The sequence below is a fragment of the Populus nigra genome, chromosome 13 (genome assembly GCF_951802175.1).
Source record: "Populus nigra chromosome 13, ddPopNigr1.1, whole genome shotgun sequence".
In the NCBI taxonomy this organism is placed as follows: domain Eukaryota; kingdom Viridiplantae; phylum Streptophyta; class Magnoliopsida; order Malpighiales; family Salicaceae; genus Populus; species Populus nigra.
The window spans coordinates 13,994,635-14,013,010 of record NC_084864.1 but is presented as its reverse complement, the minus strand read 5'-3'; the positions used below and the strand labels follow the sequence as shown (position 1 = coordinate 14,013,010).

The following is an 18,376-nucleotide window of genomic DNA, read 5'->3' as shown; positions in this document are numbered from 1 at the left end:
CTGATAAAGGAAGATGTCCTGCCCACCATACTAAGAACAGACATGATGAGCTAACATAATAGTTTAAAGAGCAGAATTTAAATGGAGAAAAGGAACAAGAAAATCAATATACAGAATATATAGCACAATACCTGACTGCAGCACTGAGGCAGCTGGTGGACAAGATGACTAATTGTCACGAACACACAAGGAGATCTATGAAGGGATGAACTTACAGCAGAAGTAGGAAGTATTCATGTTACACCGAAGAAAAAGTCAGATGATTAGCAGGGAAGCAAAATTCATACAATCTACTGATCATTTCTTTTAATTGTAGGGCGTATATAATAGAATAAATTTGAATTACATAACAAATGAGGTGTTAAATGATCTTCATTTTATATTTATAATTTTTTATTAAGTGTAAACAATTTTCATTTCATAAAGCATCATGAAGCTTTTTGTTAAATTACAGTCTTGAATTATTACTCAAATTGCCGTCTCCATGTTTTGTAATAAGTTTATTGTTTGGATTTTCCAGTTTGTTTGTATTGATGCTCTCTATATGCTTTCTGGTATGAGCGATGTGTATTTTAAGATTAAAAAGTTTTACGTGAGAAGGTCGTTTAATATTAGCACCTCTTGTTTAATATTATTAGTTTCAATTAATTAAGTAAAATTACGTCTTCATACAGACTAAAATGATGACTATGAGATTGATATTTTAATTGAGAAGCTTCAACAGTAGATTTTCTTATACAATTACAACAAATTAAAACTAAGAAAATATATATTTTATTCTCCTTCAATGTTAATGAGAAATTATTTTAAAAATTTTGCATATTAATTTTACTTGATACTAATTTTAGGAATGTGAGCTATCTTCGGCCAGTCCTCTCCTAAATCTTTCTCACACCTTTTCTCTAAATATGGACAACCCCAAATGAATAGATATTGGAGAGAAGTGAGATGTTGGATACTCTCTGGCAATGAATTCAGCTCTGGACATAAACCAAGCTCCAAATTCTCAAGTGCCGTCAGATGTCGCACTCCCTCAGATAGAGATGTGAATTTATAACAATGCATAACATATAACTTGCGAAGAGAAGATAAGCCACAGAGCCCATCCATTGGCAGACAATTTAATCTTCCACAAGACTCTATCTGTAAAACCTCCAAGGAATTGAGGTTACGAAGACCTTCCTCTGGCAAGCTTTCAAGTTTCCCGCAAAACGAAATATATAACCTTTTAAGAGCAGAAAGGTTATCTAATACCCTATTTGACAAAGACTCCAGATCTGGCATCTTATAAATTACTAATCTTTCAAGGAGGGTGTGATTTTGCAAAAACCCATCGGGAAGCTCCCTCACATTTGGAATCTGTTCTATAATAAGGGAGGTGATAGAAGAGAGATTCCTAACTGACATCAGCGACGAAGCACTACCTCCCCGGATGTCTAATTTTTTAAGGGAGGGTATAATTGGTATTTCGTTCAACACAGGGCAATTGACTATCTTCAATTCTTGAAGGCGAGGAAAAGTACACGCAGCCCATTGCTCTAATCCCTCCATTGAATTGAAAGTCAGCGTCTCCAAAGATGGTAATGGATTCTGCCCATCTCCGTACACATTGCTGTCAATACTCTTCACACCATCCATTCCCCATAATTTAAGACTCTTGAGCAACTGTAGTTTCCCCAATGGTGGAAGTTGTTCACAGTTGGGAAATGCTGATAGCTCCATCTCTACCAGATTTGGTAGCGTCATGTTCAAGTTCATCATCCAATTAGGAAATCTTGAATCTCCATATCCACATATCTTCAACTTCTTCAGATTTGAATGAGGTTGAAGCCCTTCAAGGACCTCCTCGTTATTTACCTGAATAACACTCTTTCTTTGTTGCGGTGGCACAAATGACCAAGGGTCAACAAGGTAATCTCCATTACCATGCCAAGATAAAGTCAGTGATAAAAGAGCTGTCTTCAACTTCAAATTGACACTTTTGACATCTTCTAAATTCTTAACATTCACAAGATCTGCGATACTCAATTCACCAGCAAGATTATTCAGCCCTTCCAGCTCACTTATGCCACGACCATTCTCCCCACCCACAATGAACAGGGTAAGTTTTCGCAGGAATATCAATTGTCTCATTCCAACAGGCATAAATCGAAGTGAATAACAACCCGTTATGTCAAGATAGACAAGATTTCTCAAGTGCTTCATACCTTTTGGTAATTAGATGAGATTAGTGCAACCTCTCAGATCTAGTGTCTGGAGGTTTTGGAGAGAGGTTGTACTTTCAGGCAGTGTTTTGATCCTGGAGTCTGATACATCTAGATACCTTAGATGTTTCAAATCACAAATTGACTTTGGCAATTTCTCCACCCCGAGACGTAAACTCAAGGCTCGATGTTTTCGACCAGGAATCCTTCCCCTTCCATACCCATACTGTTCATTCCTCACAAGAAGTGAGCGAAGTGATAGGACCATGAGAACTTCAGAAGACGAAGCTACTGATTTGTTATAAAATGCTACATGACGGGCAGTTTTAGGAATTTCCAGCTCCCCATCGCCTTCTGTCGTATAGCACTCTTGTACTGCAATGGATTGTGCAAGATCATGCATAAGATCATGCATTTTACATGTTATGTTGCCAAATCCATCATCCTCGACCTCTTGCAGAAATGACCTTCCCACTAGTTCATTGAATATGTCAATACCCATGACGTGCAAATCCATTTCTCTTCTGCAAGAAATAAAGCCATTTGCCATCCACAAAGCAATCAGCTCCTCCCTCCTCATCACCTGATCTTTTGGAAATATAGCGCAATACGCAAAGCATTGCTTCAAATGTGGTGATAGATTAGTGTAACTCAACCTCAAAGCAGGTAAGATCTCGTTTGCTTCTTCTCTTAGATCCCAAATCTCACTTTCTTTGACAGCTATCCACTGATCTTCACTTTCTTTTAACCGCATTAGGTTCCCTAGTGCCTTTATAGCTAAAGGAACACCACCACACTTCTTCACTATTGATACTCCAATGGCTTCCAGGCGTGCCCGCTCCTCTTTCCTTCTCATCCCGAATGCAAGCTGTTGAAACAACTGCCAAGAATCTTCTTCAGACAATCTCCTCATGTGCTTTACAAAAGCTGTTGCCATTCTAAAAGCAACCATCTCAATACGCGTAGTTACTATGACAGCACTACCTTTAGCTCCACTCCTTAATACCTCCTTCAATTTACTCCACCTATCACCATAATCATCCCACACATCATCCAATACAAGCAAAAACTTCTTTCCATTTAACTTCTGTTGGAGGCGTCGTTGCAAGGGATCCAATTCTTGAAGACCACAAGGGGCACCATCAATGGACTCTATGATGGCTCTTGTTAATCTTCTTACATCGAAATCAGTAGATACACACACCCAGATCCTCAAACTGAATTGCAGTTTAACCCTTTCTTCATTGTAGACCATTTGAGAAAGTGTTGTTTTCCCTAGTCCCCCCATTCCCCATATAGCATAAATAGGGAGATGGTCTGCATTAGAGAGCAGGATGTTGACTAGTTCTTCTTTCTCCTTGCCTCTTCCGCAAATTTCTGATTCGTTCACGAGTGAGCTAGTAAGCCGTCCATCGTAGGTATCAGCTGCTATGTCCCCAACTCGTGGTGTTAAATTGAACTTGTTTTTCTCATTGGCAATGGCATCCAGTTTTTCTCTCACAGTTTTCAATTTATGCGCCATCCTTTGTCGAAAAACAAGTGGATTATGATTGATCGAAAAGAAGGATCTTAGTCGATTTTTGAGATCTCTTCGCTGCTGATGCCACTGAGCTTCAATGGCAAACTCATCTAGCAAATCATCAACATCATAAGCTGCATCCTTGAGGTGTCTGAGCCACACCTTTATAGCCTGGTCCTTCCACTGCTTCACCTCTGCATCCTGGAGCACAGCTTGAGTAGTTATGAACGTGCGCTCGAGATGTTCAAGATCAGTCTCTAGGCTCCCAGCAAGTCCAAGCTCTTGAAGAATTGAGGAATTCAAGTTCCCCATGATTGTACTCGCGAGAGCAGAAACAATTGCATCAGCCATAGCTTGTCTTGGAATGGAAAAGAAATGGATGTTGAGAAGAAGAAGTAGAGAAGGTGCGAGGAAAACTAAAAGCAGGGGATGGGAGCAAGAAACGGTAAAGTAAATATTGAGAATAAAGGGCAGTGTGAGATGAGAAATGGCAAAGGTGAAAGTGTATGGTGATGAGCTTTTCTTCTGCTATTGAAGTTTCAGAGAAGCAACATGGCTGTGTTTTGAAGACGGAATTTGTCTACTTGAATTTGCTTACTGGTTTGTAAAAGTCTTCGTCCCGCTTGGCCAAGTCGCTAGGCATATATTATATGCTCATCTCTCGTAAGCAAACTGTGTATTTCTCTCACATCAGTTATGACAAGGGGCTTTTAAGTAATCTTCCGAAGTATGGTTGAGAGAGAGATTGTTTTTAGTTATTTACAAGCAAATACAAAGGCAAGTTGTTGAAGCATCTAATGCACCATCATGATGACAACGACAACGGGCCATCTTTTCCAAGGATTTCTAAGCTTCATGGAGCAGCAAATTTACGAAGCAAAATTATATATATAAAAATTAATTAATTAAAAATCACAACTAAAGAAATGTGAAACAATTTTTTTGTTAATTTTTTTAAGAACTTGTTGATGTTATTTGTTAAATATTTCTCAAAATTATGTAATTTTGATATATTTGTAAAATAAAAAATTAGATTGATCAATTTACTTGACTTATCACCCAATAACTACTTGGTTTAACAATCATGATTAAAAAAAAGAGGACCCAATTTTTTCATTAAATTCTTTATAATTTTTTTAAGCTTGTTGAATTTATTTTGTTAAATTTTATTAAAACCTATTGATTTGTTTTTAAAACTTTCAACCAAAATAATGTTATTTTTATATATTTGTAAAATAAAAAATAATTGTCCAAGTAACTCTGGCCAACCCACCTGACTTGTGAATCAAGGCTTGTTCAGGGATCAACCTCGAGTTCAATTTTAAAATTTATGTTTTAAAAAAATGAGGACACAATCTCTTTGTGAATTTTTTTTAAAACCCATTGGATAATTTTTGAGGCGAGCATGTTTGAGAGTGTGGTTGCGGTTTCTTTTTAAAGTGTTTTTTCCTAAAAAATATATCAAAATAATATTGTTTTAAAATCATTTCTAATATCAGCGCATCAAAATGATTTAAAAACATAAAAAAATATTAATTTGAAGTAAACAAAAAAAATTAAATTTTTTGAAAAGCGCTTTTAAAACACAAAAACAAACAGGGCAAATTTATTTGGGTATCCTTGACCAACTCACTCGATTCGTAACCTAGGATTTGCTCAGGATGGACTCTTGGGCCAGATTTAAAAACAATGATAAAAAAAATAAGAATAAAAGGTGGCATGAAAATCAAATAAAAGTAAACAGTGAAGGGTAACTCTAAGAATAATAATTAAGAAGATAAATGAAACCGAAAGAAATTATAATGAAAAGAATTTGGATATTTAAAAAAAATAAAAATTAGATATGTTAATCAAAAAGAAAATCAATAAAAAAAACAAAATAAATTGCAAATTGAAAAAAAAGATTAAATTTAATATAAAAATAAAGAATAAAGAAGAAAATCAAAACAAATATAAAAAGAATTTAAAATAAACATAGAAGAAAAAAAAGCACGTTCCAAATTTGACGGGATGGTGTTCTCAAGTATGTCTCATGGCATGGAATGTATGATCACGATTGCCGTGTTCTTGTAATTATGTTGATTTGTTTTTTTTTTTTTTGGAATTTAGTTACTAGTATTGGGTGTGTTTTAGATAAGGAAAGGTTTTGTTTTTTTTAAGTATTTTTTATTTAAAAATATATTATAATAGTTTTTAATATCAATAAAGTAAACGAGATATATTTGCTATGACGTGTTTTTCGTTTATTAAAATAAATTCTAAAATTCTTCGTCCCGCACTGGCCAAGCCGCTTGGGCTCCACGCGGTGCAGACTTGACTAGCTCTATTTTATGCTCATCTCTCGTAAGTGGACTGTGTGTTTCTCTCTCATCAATTATGACAACGGACTTTTAAGTAATTTTTCGAATGGACTGTACTCTCAATACTGTGTGCATCTCCTCCTTCTACAGTGGTTCTGCTTTCAGGTTGGAAATCCGACGGCGAGCAACCTGTCAGTGAATGATCAGGGTTGAACTGTAGGACTTCTAGTTTGGGTGGCAAATTGGGAAAAACATTCTAAGAGGGTCAAAATTCAAAATTTTTATTATTAAAACTAAAAATCTAATTTGTTAGAGGAGAAGGCTAGAAAAAAAATTACTTGCAAGAGCCGTGGCCCTGCCAGCCCCCTGCTTCCGCCACTGGGAGCAACTCACAAATACGAAATTATCTTATCAGCATCAGAAAAGGTAGAAGGAGGAGATGCACACTGTATTAAGATGCATCAGGCTTCCTTCTAAACCCTCCAGCTCTTCACTCCTCTTACTATCAGCCTAGGAAGGTGATGGTATTATTGATCTGGGTCTCGGTCTAAGTCTCAGTCTCAGAACCTTGCAACCTGCAGCTCATCATCTCTTATTCCTCTCATTAACTCTTGTTCAACTTTTGTAGCTCTGCCCATGAAAAAAAATTCTTTCTTTCATGAAGTTAGTGTTGCAGTGATATACTTTAGTTTACGAGTATTTTTGGAGAAAAGATGTTGGTAAATCATGAAATAATCGAGAAAACTCTGTGACTATAAAAAATGCCAAAAAAGAAGAAATTTTATAGGAGAAAGAACTATTCTCTACTACGAAAAACGATTGTGATAGAATCAGGATACTAAAACGACTTGATAGGGCAGCAAAGGTTACTATTCTGGCTTTCATAGTTATAACATCTTGATCAATAAGTGTTTGGTATTGCGGTAGCTGTTATAGTTGTGGTTTGAAAAAAATTATTTTATAAAAAGTACTTTTAATTGAGGTTGGTTTGAAAAAATAGGTATTTGGTTAAAACTGTGGTTGAAATTAAGGTTGAAGAAAAATTAATTTAATGTGTTTGGTTAAGAATGCTTTTGAAATTGAGGTTATAAAATAATTTAAAAATATATATATTAATATTGATAGTTTTTAATTTAAATATTGTGGATTTAACTATTGATATTACATCATGAAATAAATCATACTTTATATAAAAAAAAATTTATTGTTCCATTAAACTATCTACAATTTCATTACGTACAAAATTCATGTGACAAGAACTATAAAATTAGGTAAAATATTATCAGGAATAAAATTGAGATTACAGTATGAGTAAATTTAATTCACCTTAAACTATTTTTTAAAAAAAACAAAAAAAAATTATTCATGTTCACGTGAACAGTGCGAATAAAATCAATTAACTGCACTAGTTTTTTGAAAAAAAAAAACTGTTCACTTTAGTGAACAGTGCGACAGTGGAGTATGACTCTACTGTTCATTAGAAATCCCCATGATGCTGCTTCTCCAAAACCTGCAGAACTGCTGCAAAGTTGGTAGGTTCTACCATAGAAAATCACTTTTATTTTCTTTACCAAACCCTGATTTGTATGATTGTGAGTGAACTTCATTTGCAGTCACATTACCAAACAAGCATTTTAAAACGGCTTGAATAGTGATGCTTGTTCTTAATATTGAAAATATCTGATTAGAAATTATTGAATTTTAAATATAAATAATAATGAGCTTTTCTTGTGCCATCGATCTCTTTATATTAGTGATTGATAATGTGGTGGATCCATTTTATTAAAAGATTAAAACTGCATTAATCTTATTTATTTTATATTAATACATTAAGATTATCTAATAATATTTTTTAAAAGTAAAAAGCAATTTTAAAAATATTTTTAAAAGAAGAAGATACAGCCATACCGGAAAGGGACTCCAGCAATTGAAGTTTCAAGAAGCAACATGGCTGTGTTTCGAAGACAAAATTTGTCTACTTGAATTCGCTTATTCCTCTCACGTCAATTATGACAACGGACTTTCAAGTAAACTTTGGAAGTGGATTGTCCTTTTAAGAGAGTATGGTTGCGAGTGAGATTATTTTTAGTTATTTACTGAATAGATATCACGCGCATTGTTACGGGTTAATATAAATAGTTATTGTAATAAAAATTAAAAGTTAAATTTATAAATATTTTAATATTAATAAATTATGTTAGATTCAAGTGTTTTGATTTTAGTAACAATGTTAGAACTAAGCGCCCTTGGTTAAGACTTTTTTGAACTTTTGGGTGCTTGGAGAAGAGAGAAAACAGGGTGGAGGAAAAAACATCCAGTTGTGCCTAACAGCGACGATTCTGACAACACGCATTGGTTAGGATGAATCGTTGCCCCAAGATACTTTGCTTGAGATGACAGTTGGGTATTTTCAGAGACCGGAAAAGATGTCACGGGCCATTAAAATAGCAGGAACAACCTTCACATGATTAGCACAAGTTAATAGTTTTTTTTTTTTTTTAAATACCAAGACACCCCTAACCCCACTTAATATATATATATATATATATATATATATATATATAAACTATATTGCAAAATATGAAAATACTCCTAAAGAAAAAAAAATATTTGTTTTAAAATCCAAGGATATTTGGGTAATCTCACTATGCTAAAAAAATGAAAAAACTGAAAAAACACATCTCCCAAAGCAAACTGGAATGCTGCTTCTAAGGGTATTTCAGACTTTATATTATGCAATCAAGATGGGAAAATACATCCATACCCCTCACCAATTTTATAATATAGGATATATACCATGGAAAAGTTCAAAATACCTCTAAAGCTAGCCTTTATGTTTCTCTCTTACAAGGGCAATTTGGTAAATTTATGGTGCGAATCCAGAGTCAATTGTGAGAGTAGCTATAGAAAAACACTCAACTCTTTTAGTTTTTTTAGTTAAAAGTATTTTTTATATTAAATTAATATTTATTTAATTTTTTTTATTTTAATATGTTGATGTTTAAAATAAAAAAAAAATTTAATAATTTTTTTAAAAAATTAAAAATAGCAAATACCATGTTACCTAACATTATAAAGAAAGTTAAATGGTGTGGGGTTTTTACTGTAGCTTTAGACACAGATTACTGTGGATTATGACAGTGAAATTTACATGGGTATTGTGTGTAGTGGGGTTTTCACTATAGCTCTAAATACAGATTACTGTGGATTGCGATAGTGAATTTTACATGAGTATGGTGTGTGATTAAGAAGACCATGGGGGGTAACCATCTAGGTGGTGGTCTAGTGGTAAGAGCTTGGGACTAAGGGGTTTGCTCCCTCTTAGGTCTCAGGTTCAAACCCTATAGCTGCTCATATGATGGCTACTGGAGGCTTACATGGTCGTTAACTTCAGGGCCCGTGGGATTAGTCGAGGTGCGCGCAAGCTGGCCAGGACACCCACGATAATAAAAAAAAAAAAAAGAAGACCATGGGGGTGTTTTAGTATTTTCACATTGTTGTTTCTATTTTTTATTTGAAAAGTTGTTGGTGTATGTTCCACATGCCTCAACGAGTGGGTGGTGCTTCCGTAATTAAGGAAGCGCTTACGACGCTTCCTGGTGGTCAAATTTGGTCATCCGCCGTCTAAATAGATACACAGATATTTCTTATTCCACATGGTATAACACGTGTAGACATATCATAGTTGAATTGAAATTGGTGATTGATTGTTTGCATTTTGTTTTTCTTTTTTCTCTTCTAATAACTAAAATATACAATTATTTTTTATTTGTTTGTTATTTATTTAGATCTGACATGAATTTTCAGATCCTAAGTACCTTACGTTCTAGTCTTCTACCATTTGTTCAGGGCAAAAAAGAAAGAAAAAACGACAGAAAGGAAATATTAAAGAAGCAAACGAAAGCGTTGTTAATTCATGTTGAAGAGTTTAGAGTATGATGGCTACATGAAAGGAAAAATCATGTTTGTAAAGAAAATAGTGAACAATTATACTTTTGAAGAAGTACAGATAATAAATTTATGTGCATAAATGGCTTGCTCTAGTGCACTGACCTGATGGATCTCCTTTCTGAGCATAATTTTCAAGCTGCAATGAGAATATAAAGATACCAATTTTAAAAAAAATAAAGCACATTAGATTACATGATTTGTAATTACAAAGAAAAAAAACTTTTCACCTATGTTTTAGAAAAAATTTTAAATTTTAAATTATTTTTTAAAATTTATTTTAGTGTGCTGATCGTTAGAAATATATTTATTAGAGTTGTTAAAAATAAATTTTTAAAAATAAAAAAATATATATTATTTGAAAAAAAAAAAACATTTTAAAACATAAGCTACTGGACTAAGAAATATAAAGCGAAGCCATACTGCAGGTAGGAACATCTTTGGCGGCGTATCTAATTTTTTACATCATTTAGCTTCTTAACACTGTGAATTCTCATCCACAGCAGGGATAATCCAGAATTAGCTAATTGAATTCATAAACTTAACTGCACTGGAGTTCAAAAATGGAGACCGAACAGTACATGAAACCAAAAAATCATCAAATTCAAAATACAAAGATTTCTTGAGATAGCTTGAGCATAGAAAAACTGTATGTGGATTCATATGGAAGAATTTGAGCTCCATTCAATGGTTAGCTTTCTCGTTATCTCAGTTTTAAGATATTATCATAGTTTAGTGCAACTAGACTTTTTATTGAATTTAGACATGTTTTTTATTTATTTATAAAAGTTAGACCATCTATATAGTTTATCTTAATTAAATTCCCATCTAAACATTCAAAACTTTCGGTTTCTACAGGCCTAATGCATCAGAAAGTCGAGCATCCGTGTCATCAGCTTAAACAGGGCTCGCTAGCAGTCCTGAGTAGGAACACAGACCTCAAGTTTTGCTTATAGGATGAGGAATGGATAATCAAGATCCTCTGTATTCCAAGGAACAAAGAGGTTATGTTATTCTTCTAATTCCAAGACAATCCCTTTCTTCTAATCCAACACAAAAGAATCCTATGTTGGCAAGCAGGTTTCATCTGTACATCAATGTCCTCTGAGGGCAAGGCAGAGTGGGATCAGGGGTGACGATCAGATTCTTGTCCCCCCAAAGAGTAATTTATATTTTCATTTAAGAGAGACTGCCCAGCTGAAGTATTAAAAACAAGAACTGAAACTCATGACATAATTTCAACCCTGCTCCTGGAACACTCTGCACAAAGGCATGGTATGATGATAGCTTATTAAAAGTACAGTTTCCAAATTTTAAGAAATTCATGACATAATTTCATATTTGTGAGTTGGTTCCAGCAGTTCAATCTTCTTTTTTTTTTTTTTTGTTTAACGTGGGTGTCTGGGCCAGCTTGCGCGCACCTCGACTAATCCCACGAGCCCTGAAGTTAACGACCATGTAAGCCTCCAGTGGCCATTATATGAGCAACCACAGGGCTCGAACCTGAAACCACAGAGGGGGCAAATATCTTGGTCCTAAACTCTTACCATTGAACCACCACCTAAATGGTTCCAGCAGTTCAATCTTGATCATTCATTGACTGGTTGCTCGCCGTTGGATTTCCAACCTGAAAAGAAGAACCACTGATATAATGTTGGGTTGCAGAATCCAAACCAACTCGTGTTACAATCACTTCATTGTGTGCTTGCATGTTGGTAGTCTCAGAGTAACACAAGAAGATAAGCACCACTCAATGATTGATAATGGGAGAAAGCTTACTTCTACTTTCAATTCTCATTACAGAATTCAGTGTGTGAATAGGCTCTACAAGCCTAGCGGCATCTGCATCAGAACCTTGTGCATCATCATCATTGTCTAATCTTAGTTAATTTGCTCGACTTTTTCTAGCAGAGATTTGATTAATGTTTACCAATGTATAAACTCTGTTATTTCATTAATTCTTTTTTATTTTATATCACGTTCTGTTTTGGAGTAATTAGTGTCTTAATTTTTTATTTTTTTTATTTTTGTGTTTCTCTTTGAATTTAATTTGGTTTGTATTCTCTAAAACTTTTCCTTTTTCCCATGCAACCATTTGCTTAATGGCACGAGAGCTTCAATAATATATCGACTTTTATTGTAATAAAATTAATCTTGGTCAATATTTAAGTATGTATTTAATTGCAAAGTTGATGAAGTCACTGAAAGTAGTAGAAAACTTACTCTATAACGATTTGAGCTGAGAAGAATAAAAAAAAAGTATAATTCTAATAAAAAACCTAATTTTCTTATTCATGCATTTCTTTTCTATTTTTAAGAAAATATTTTTTTAATGATCAGAAGTATTGTTTTTTAAGAAAAAACTTATTACAATCATAAAAGTAAGTTTCAATAAAATAAAATCATGAATCAATCATTTTAAGACATTTATATGAAAAATATATACGAGAACAATAAATTTGAGAAAATTATTTAAAAATTTAAAAAAATTAAAATTAAGAAAAATATATATTTTATTCTCATTCAATTCAATGTTAATAAAAAATTATTTTCAAATTTTTGCACATCAACCTAGCATATAATTATCTTTAAAGAAATTGATGATATCATTAAAAAAACCTGTATTAGAACCCAATTGTTTACCCTCCTTTTTATATATTTTAAATAAAAACATAAATTTCAAAAAAATATTCATCTTTGTTGTTTGTAAATTCGAAAGAAATTATGTCTTATATCTACTTTCATTTGTTCGGATCTAATGCTTGCAAAATACATATATGCATGGATTGGGTTTATTTACGGAGATGAAAAAATTCATGTGGGGGAAAATAAAACAGTAGGAATGACTGGATTCTTAGGATTGGTAATGCATAACAATCTGTGCTTAAATAAATTTTTTATCAAGCCTACCGATTTACATGATGAAGCATTCAGTTAGTTATGCTTGAATTTTACTTTTTAATGGTTGCCGGTTTAAGTTTTTTCAAGATCACCAGCTTAGTTATGATGTATACCAACTAGTCTACATTCTCACAATTAAAAAAAAAGTTTTTTTATTTTAAGTTGCTTCAAGTATTTGATCCATTTTCATGCAACAAAGAAGCATGGGCTTGTGATTTTGGGCTGTGATGAATACCGGGCGTAAGTTTTCCTTGATAAATGTAGATAAGTTTAGGCTATGGTTTTTGATAACTTGAGCTAATTCGTTTTGGGTTGTACTCATAGGTTTGATAGGTTCTTGAATGACAAAGCACGCAAATCCAAACATTTTCAATTCAGGATACAAAGAAATTAATCTTTGTTAATTCCACTTTCCTTGAGATTTACGCCGGGATGCAGTAGTAATTAGTGACACAAACAAACAAATTAAGTACATATATATTACCAATTGATTCTGAATTAAGTAACATTACTTCTCGATCCAAGACTCATTTATACAAGTTTTGTTTTGAAGTAAGAAAAAATACTTAATTGGCTGTTTTATGAGAAGTTTTGAAAATTACGTCTCTCTAATTTTCTTAATTTTATGCTCTCTTTTTATGACAAGTATTACAGTAGCAAAACAAATAATGAACCAATCATTTTTACACATTTATATGAAGAATACAACAACAATGAATTTGAGAAAATTATTTGAACAATTACAACAAATTAAAACTAAGAATATATATATTTTATTCTCATTACAAATTTTGCATATCAATTATAATTGAAACTAATCTTAGGAATGTGAGCTATCTTAGGCCAGTCCTCTCCTAAATCTTTTTCACACCTTTTCTCCAAATTTGGACACTCCACAATGGTTAGAGATTGGAGAGAAGTGAGATGTTGGATACTCTCTGGCAATGAATTCAACTCTGGACATCCATTAAGCTTCAAATCCTCAAGCGCAGTCAGATGCCGCACTCCCTCAGTTAGGGATGTGAATTTATCACAATATTCAACAGATAACTTGCGTAGAGAAGATAAGCCACACAGCCCATCCATTGACAGACAATTTAATCTTCCACAACACGCTATCTCTAAAAACTCCAAGGAATTGAGGTTACGAAGACCTTCCTCTAGCAAGCTTTCAAGTTTCCCGCAATTCCAAATAGTCAAGCTTTTAAGAGCAGAAAGGTTATCTAATACCCTATTTGACAAAGACTCCAGATCTCGCATCCCATCAATTTCTAAGCTTTCAAGGAGGGTATGATTTTGCAAAAACCCAACGGGAAGCTCCCTCACATCGTCAATCTCTTGAATACGAAGAGAAGTGATGGAAGTGAGATTCCTAACTGACCTCAGTAATGAATCCTTGATGTATACTGATTTGACGGAGGGTATAATTGGCATTTCGTTCAACGCACGGCAATGAAATATCTCCAATTCTTGAAGGCGAGGAAAAGGACACGCAGCCCATTGCTCTAATCCCTCCATGTACTCAAAAGTCAGCGTCTCCAAAGATGGGAATGGATTTTGCCCATCTCCATACACATTGCTGTCAATACTCTTCACACCATCCATTCCATGTAATACAAGCCTCTTGAGGAACTGTAGTTTCCCCAATGGTGGAAGTTGTTCACAGTTGGGAAATGCTGATAGCTCTATCTCTACTAGATTTGGTAGCGTCATGTTCAAGTTCATCATCCAATTAGGAAATCTTGAACCTCCATATCCCCATATCGTCAACTTCTTCAGATTTGAATGAGGTTGAAGCCCTTCAAGGACCTCCTCGTTATTTTCCTGTATAACAGTACTCTTTCTTTGTTGTGATGGCGGTAATGACCGAGATTCAAAAAGGTAATATCCATTCTCATGCCAAGATAACGTCAGTGATAAAAGAGCTGTCTTCAACTTCAAATTGGCACTTTTGGCATCTTCTAAATTCTTAACATTCACAAGATCTGCGATACTCAATTTACCAGCAAGATTATTCAGCCTTTCCAGCTCACTAGTGCCACGACCATTCTCCCTACCCACAATGAACAGGGTAAGTTTTCGCAGGCATAGCAATTCCCCCATTCCAGCAGGCATAAATCGAAGTGAACCACAACCCGTGATGTCAAGATAGACAAGACTTTTCATGTGCTTCATACCTTTTGGTAATTGAATGAGTTCTCTGCAATATCTCAAATTTAGTGTCTGGAGGTTTTGGAGAGAGGTTATACTCTCAGGCAGTATTCTGATTCTGGAGCCTGACACATCTAGATACCTTAGATGTCTCAAATCACAAATTGACTCCGGCAATTTCTCCATACGGACCATTTCTAAAATCAAGGCTCGATGTTTTCGACCAGGAATCTTTCCCCATCCATTCCAAAGATCACCATTCCACAAAAGAAGTGAGCGAAGTGATGGGACCTTGAGAACTTCAGAAGACGAAGCTCCTGATTTGTTATAAAAAGCTACATGACGGACAGTTTTAGGAATTTCCAACGTCCCATCGCCTTCTGTCGTATAGCATTCTTGTACTGCAATGGATTGTGCGAGATCATGCATAAGATCATGCATTGTACATGTTATGTTGCCAAATCCATCATCCTCGACCTCTTGCAGAAATGACCTTCCGACGAGCTCATTGAATATCTCAACACCCATGACGTGCAAATCCATATCTCTTCTGCAAGAAATAAAGCCATTTGCCATCCACAAAGCAATCAGCTCCTCCCTCATCATCACCTCATCTTTTGGAAATATTGCGCAAAACGCAAAGCATTGCTTCAAATGTGGTGATAGATTAGTGTAACTCAACCTCAAAGCAGGTAAAATCTCGCTTGCTTCTTCTCTTAGATCCCAAATCTCATTTTCTTTGACAGCTATCCACTGATCTTCCCTTTCTTTTAGCCGCATTAGGTTCCCGAGTGCCTTTATTGCTAAAGGAACACCACCACACTTCTTCACTATTGATGCTCCAATGGCTTCCAGTTGTACCCACTCCTCTTTCCTTCTCCTCCCAATTGCTAGCCGTTGAAACAAGTCCCAAGAATCTTCTTCAGACAATCTCTCCATGTGCTGGACAAAAGCTGTTGCCATTCTACGAGCAACCATCTCATTACGGGTAGTTATTATTACAGCACTACCTTTAGCTCCACTCCTTAATACCTCCTTCAATTTACTCCACCTATCACCATAATCATCCCACACATCATCCAATACAAGCAAAAACTTCTTTCCATTTAACTTCTCTTGGAGGCATCGTTGCAAGGGATCCAATTCCTGAAGATCACAAGAGGCACCATCAATGGACTCTATGATGGCTCTTGTTAATCTTCTGACGTCGAAATCAGTAGATACACACACCCAGATCCTCAAACTGAATTTCAGTTTAACCCTTTCTTCATTGTAGACCATTTGAGAAAGTGTTGTTTTTCCTAGTCCCCCCATTCCCCATATGGCATAAATAGGGAGAACGTCTGCATTAGAGAGCAGGATGTTGACTAGTTCCTCTTTCTCCTTGCCTCTTCCGCAAATTTCTGATTCATTCACGAGTGAGCTGGTAAGCCGCCCATCGTAGGTATCAGCTGCTATGTCCCCAACTCGTGGCGTTAAACTGAACTTGTTTTTCTCATTGGCAATGGCATCCAGTTTTTCATTCACATTTTTCAATTTATGCGCCATTCTTGGTCGAAAAACAAGTTGATTATGATTGATCGAAAAGAAGGATCTTAGTCGATTTTTGAGATCTCTTCGCTGCTGATGCCACTGAGCTTCAATGGCAAACTCATCTAGCAAATCATCAACATCATAAGCTGCATCCTTGAGGTCGCTGAGCCACACCTTGATAGGCTCACTCTTCCACTGCTTCTCCTCTGCATCTTGCAGCACAGCTTGAATGGTTCTGAACGTGCGCTTGAGATTTTCAAGCTCGGTCCTTAGGCCCCCAGCAAGTCCAAGCTCTTGAAGAATTGCGGAATTCAAGTTCCCCACGATTGTACTCGCGAGAGCAGAAACAAATGCATCAGCCATAGCTTGTCTTGGAATGGAAAAGAAATGGATGTTGAGAAGAAGAAGTAGAAAAGGTGCGAGGAAAACTAAAAGCAGGGGATGGGAGCAAGAAACGGTAAAGTAAATATTGAGAAGAAAGGGCGGTGTGAGATGAGAAATGGCAAAGGTGAAGGTGTATGGTGATGAGCTTTTCTTCTGCTATTGAAGTTTCAGAGAAGCAACATGGCTGTGTTTTGAAGACAGAATTTGTCTACTTGAATTTGCTTATTGGTTTGTAAAAGTCTTCGTCCCGCGTTGGCCAGCTCGCTTGGGCTCCACCCGGTGCAGACATGACAAGCTATGCTCATCTCTCATAAGCAAACTGTGTATTTCTCTCACATCAATTATGACAACGGCCTTGTTGGTTAGTAAAGTAATCTTCCAAAGTATGGTTGAGAAAGAGATTGTTTTTAGTTATTTCTAGCAAATACAAAGGCAAGTTGTCGAAGCATCTAATGATGACAACGACAACGGGCCATCTCTTCCAAGGATTTCTAAGCTCCCTGGAGCAGCAAATTTACGAAGCAAAATTATCAAAAAGAAATATTAATTAATTAATTAGAAATTCACAACTAAAGAAATGTGAAATAATTTTTTTGTTAAATTTTTAAAAAACTTGTTGATTTTATTTGTTAAATCTTTATCAAAATTATATAATTTTAATATTTTTATAAAATAAAAAATTAAATTGATCAATTTACTTGACTTATGACCCAATAGCTACTTTGTTTAACAATCATGATAAAAAAAAAAAAGAGGATCCAATTTTTTCATTAAATTCTTTATAATTTTTTTTAAGCTTGTTGAATTTATTTTGTTAAATTTTATTAAAACTTATTGAATTTTTTTAAAACTTTCAACCAAAATAATGTTATTTTTACATATTTGTAAAACAAAAAAATAGTTGCCCAAGTAACTCTGACCAACCCACCCAACTTGTGACTCAAGGTTTGTCAAGGGATCAACCTCTAGGTCAAATTTAAAATTTATGATTAAAAAAAATGAGGACACAACCTCTTTGTGAATTTTTTTCAAAACCCATTGGATAATTTTTTAGGCAAGCGTGTTTGGAAGTGTGGTTGCAGTTACTTTTCAAGGTGTTTTTTCCTCGAAAATATATCAAAATAATATTTTTTTAAAATCATTTTTTATATCAGTGCATCAAAATAATTTAAAAACACACAAAAAATATTAATTTGAAGAAAAAAAATAATTTTTTCTAAAAGCGTTTTTAAAACGCAAAAACAAACATGACAAGTTTATTTGGGTATCCTTAGCCAACTCACTCGATTCGTGACCCATGATTTGCTCAGGATGGACTCTTGGACCAGGTTTAAAAACAATGATAAAAAAAATTAAGGATAAAAATTGGCATGAAAATCAAATAAAATTAAACAATGAGGGGTAATTCTAAAAATAATAATTAAGAAGATAAATGA

General features: G+C 34.6%; 3 protein-coding genes across 3 annotated transcripts; all 3 read right to left on the bottom strand.

Moving 5' to 3' along the window:
* Positions 1 to 828: 828 nt before the first annotated feature.
* LOC133670839 (putative disease resistance protein RGA4) lies at positions 829 to 2,205 on the bottom strand. The gene has a single exon (XM_062091438.1). The coding sequence runs from the start codon at positions 2,203 to 2,205 to the stop codon at positions 829 to 831; it is 1,377 nt and encodes a 458-aa protein (XP_061947422.1).
* A 12-nt stretch (positions 2,206 to 2,217) lies between these two features.
* On the bottom strand, positions 2,218 to 4,414 carry LOC133670983 (putative disease resistance protein RGA4). The gene has a single exon (XM_062091590.1). It carries the CDS (start codon positions 4,072 to 4,074, stop codon positions 2,218 to 2,220), a length of 1,857 nt encoding a protein of 618 aa, XP_061947574.1. The 5' UTR covers positions 4,075 to 4,414.
* Positions 4,415 to 13,530: 9,116 nt separating this feature from the next.
* LOC133671116 (putative disease resistance protein RGA1) lies at positions 13,531 to 17,183 on the bottom strand. Its single transcript, XM_062091765.1, has one exon. It carries the CDS (start codon positions 16,917 to 16,919, stop codon positions 13,671 to 13,673), a length of 3,249 nt encoding a protein of 1,082 aa, XP_061947749.1. The 5' UTR covers positions 16,920 to 17,183; the 3' UTR covers positions 13,531 to 13,670.
* Positions 17,184 to 18,376: the final 1,193 nt, after the last annotated feature.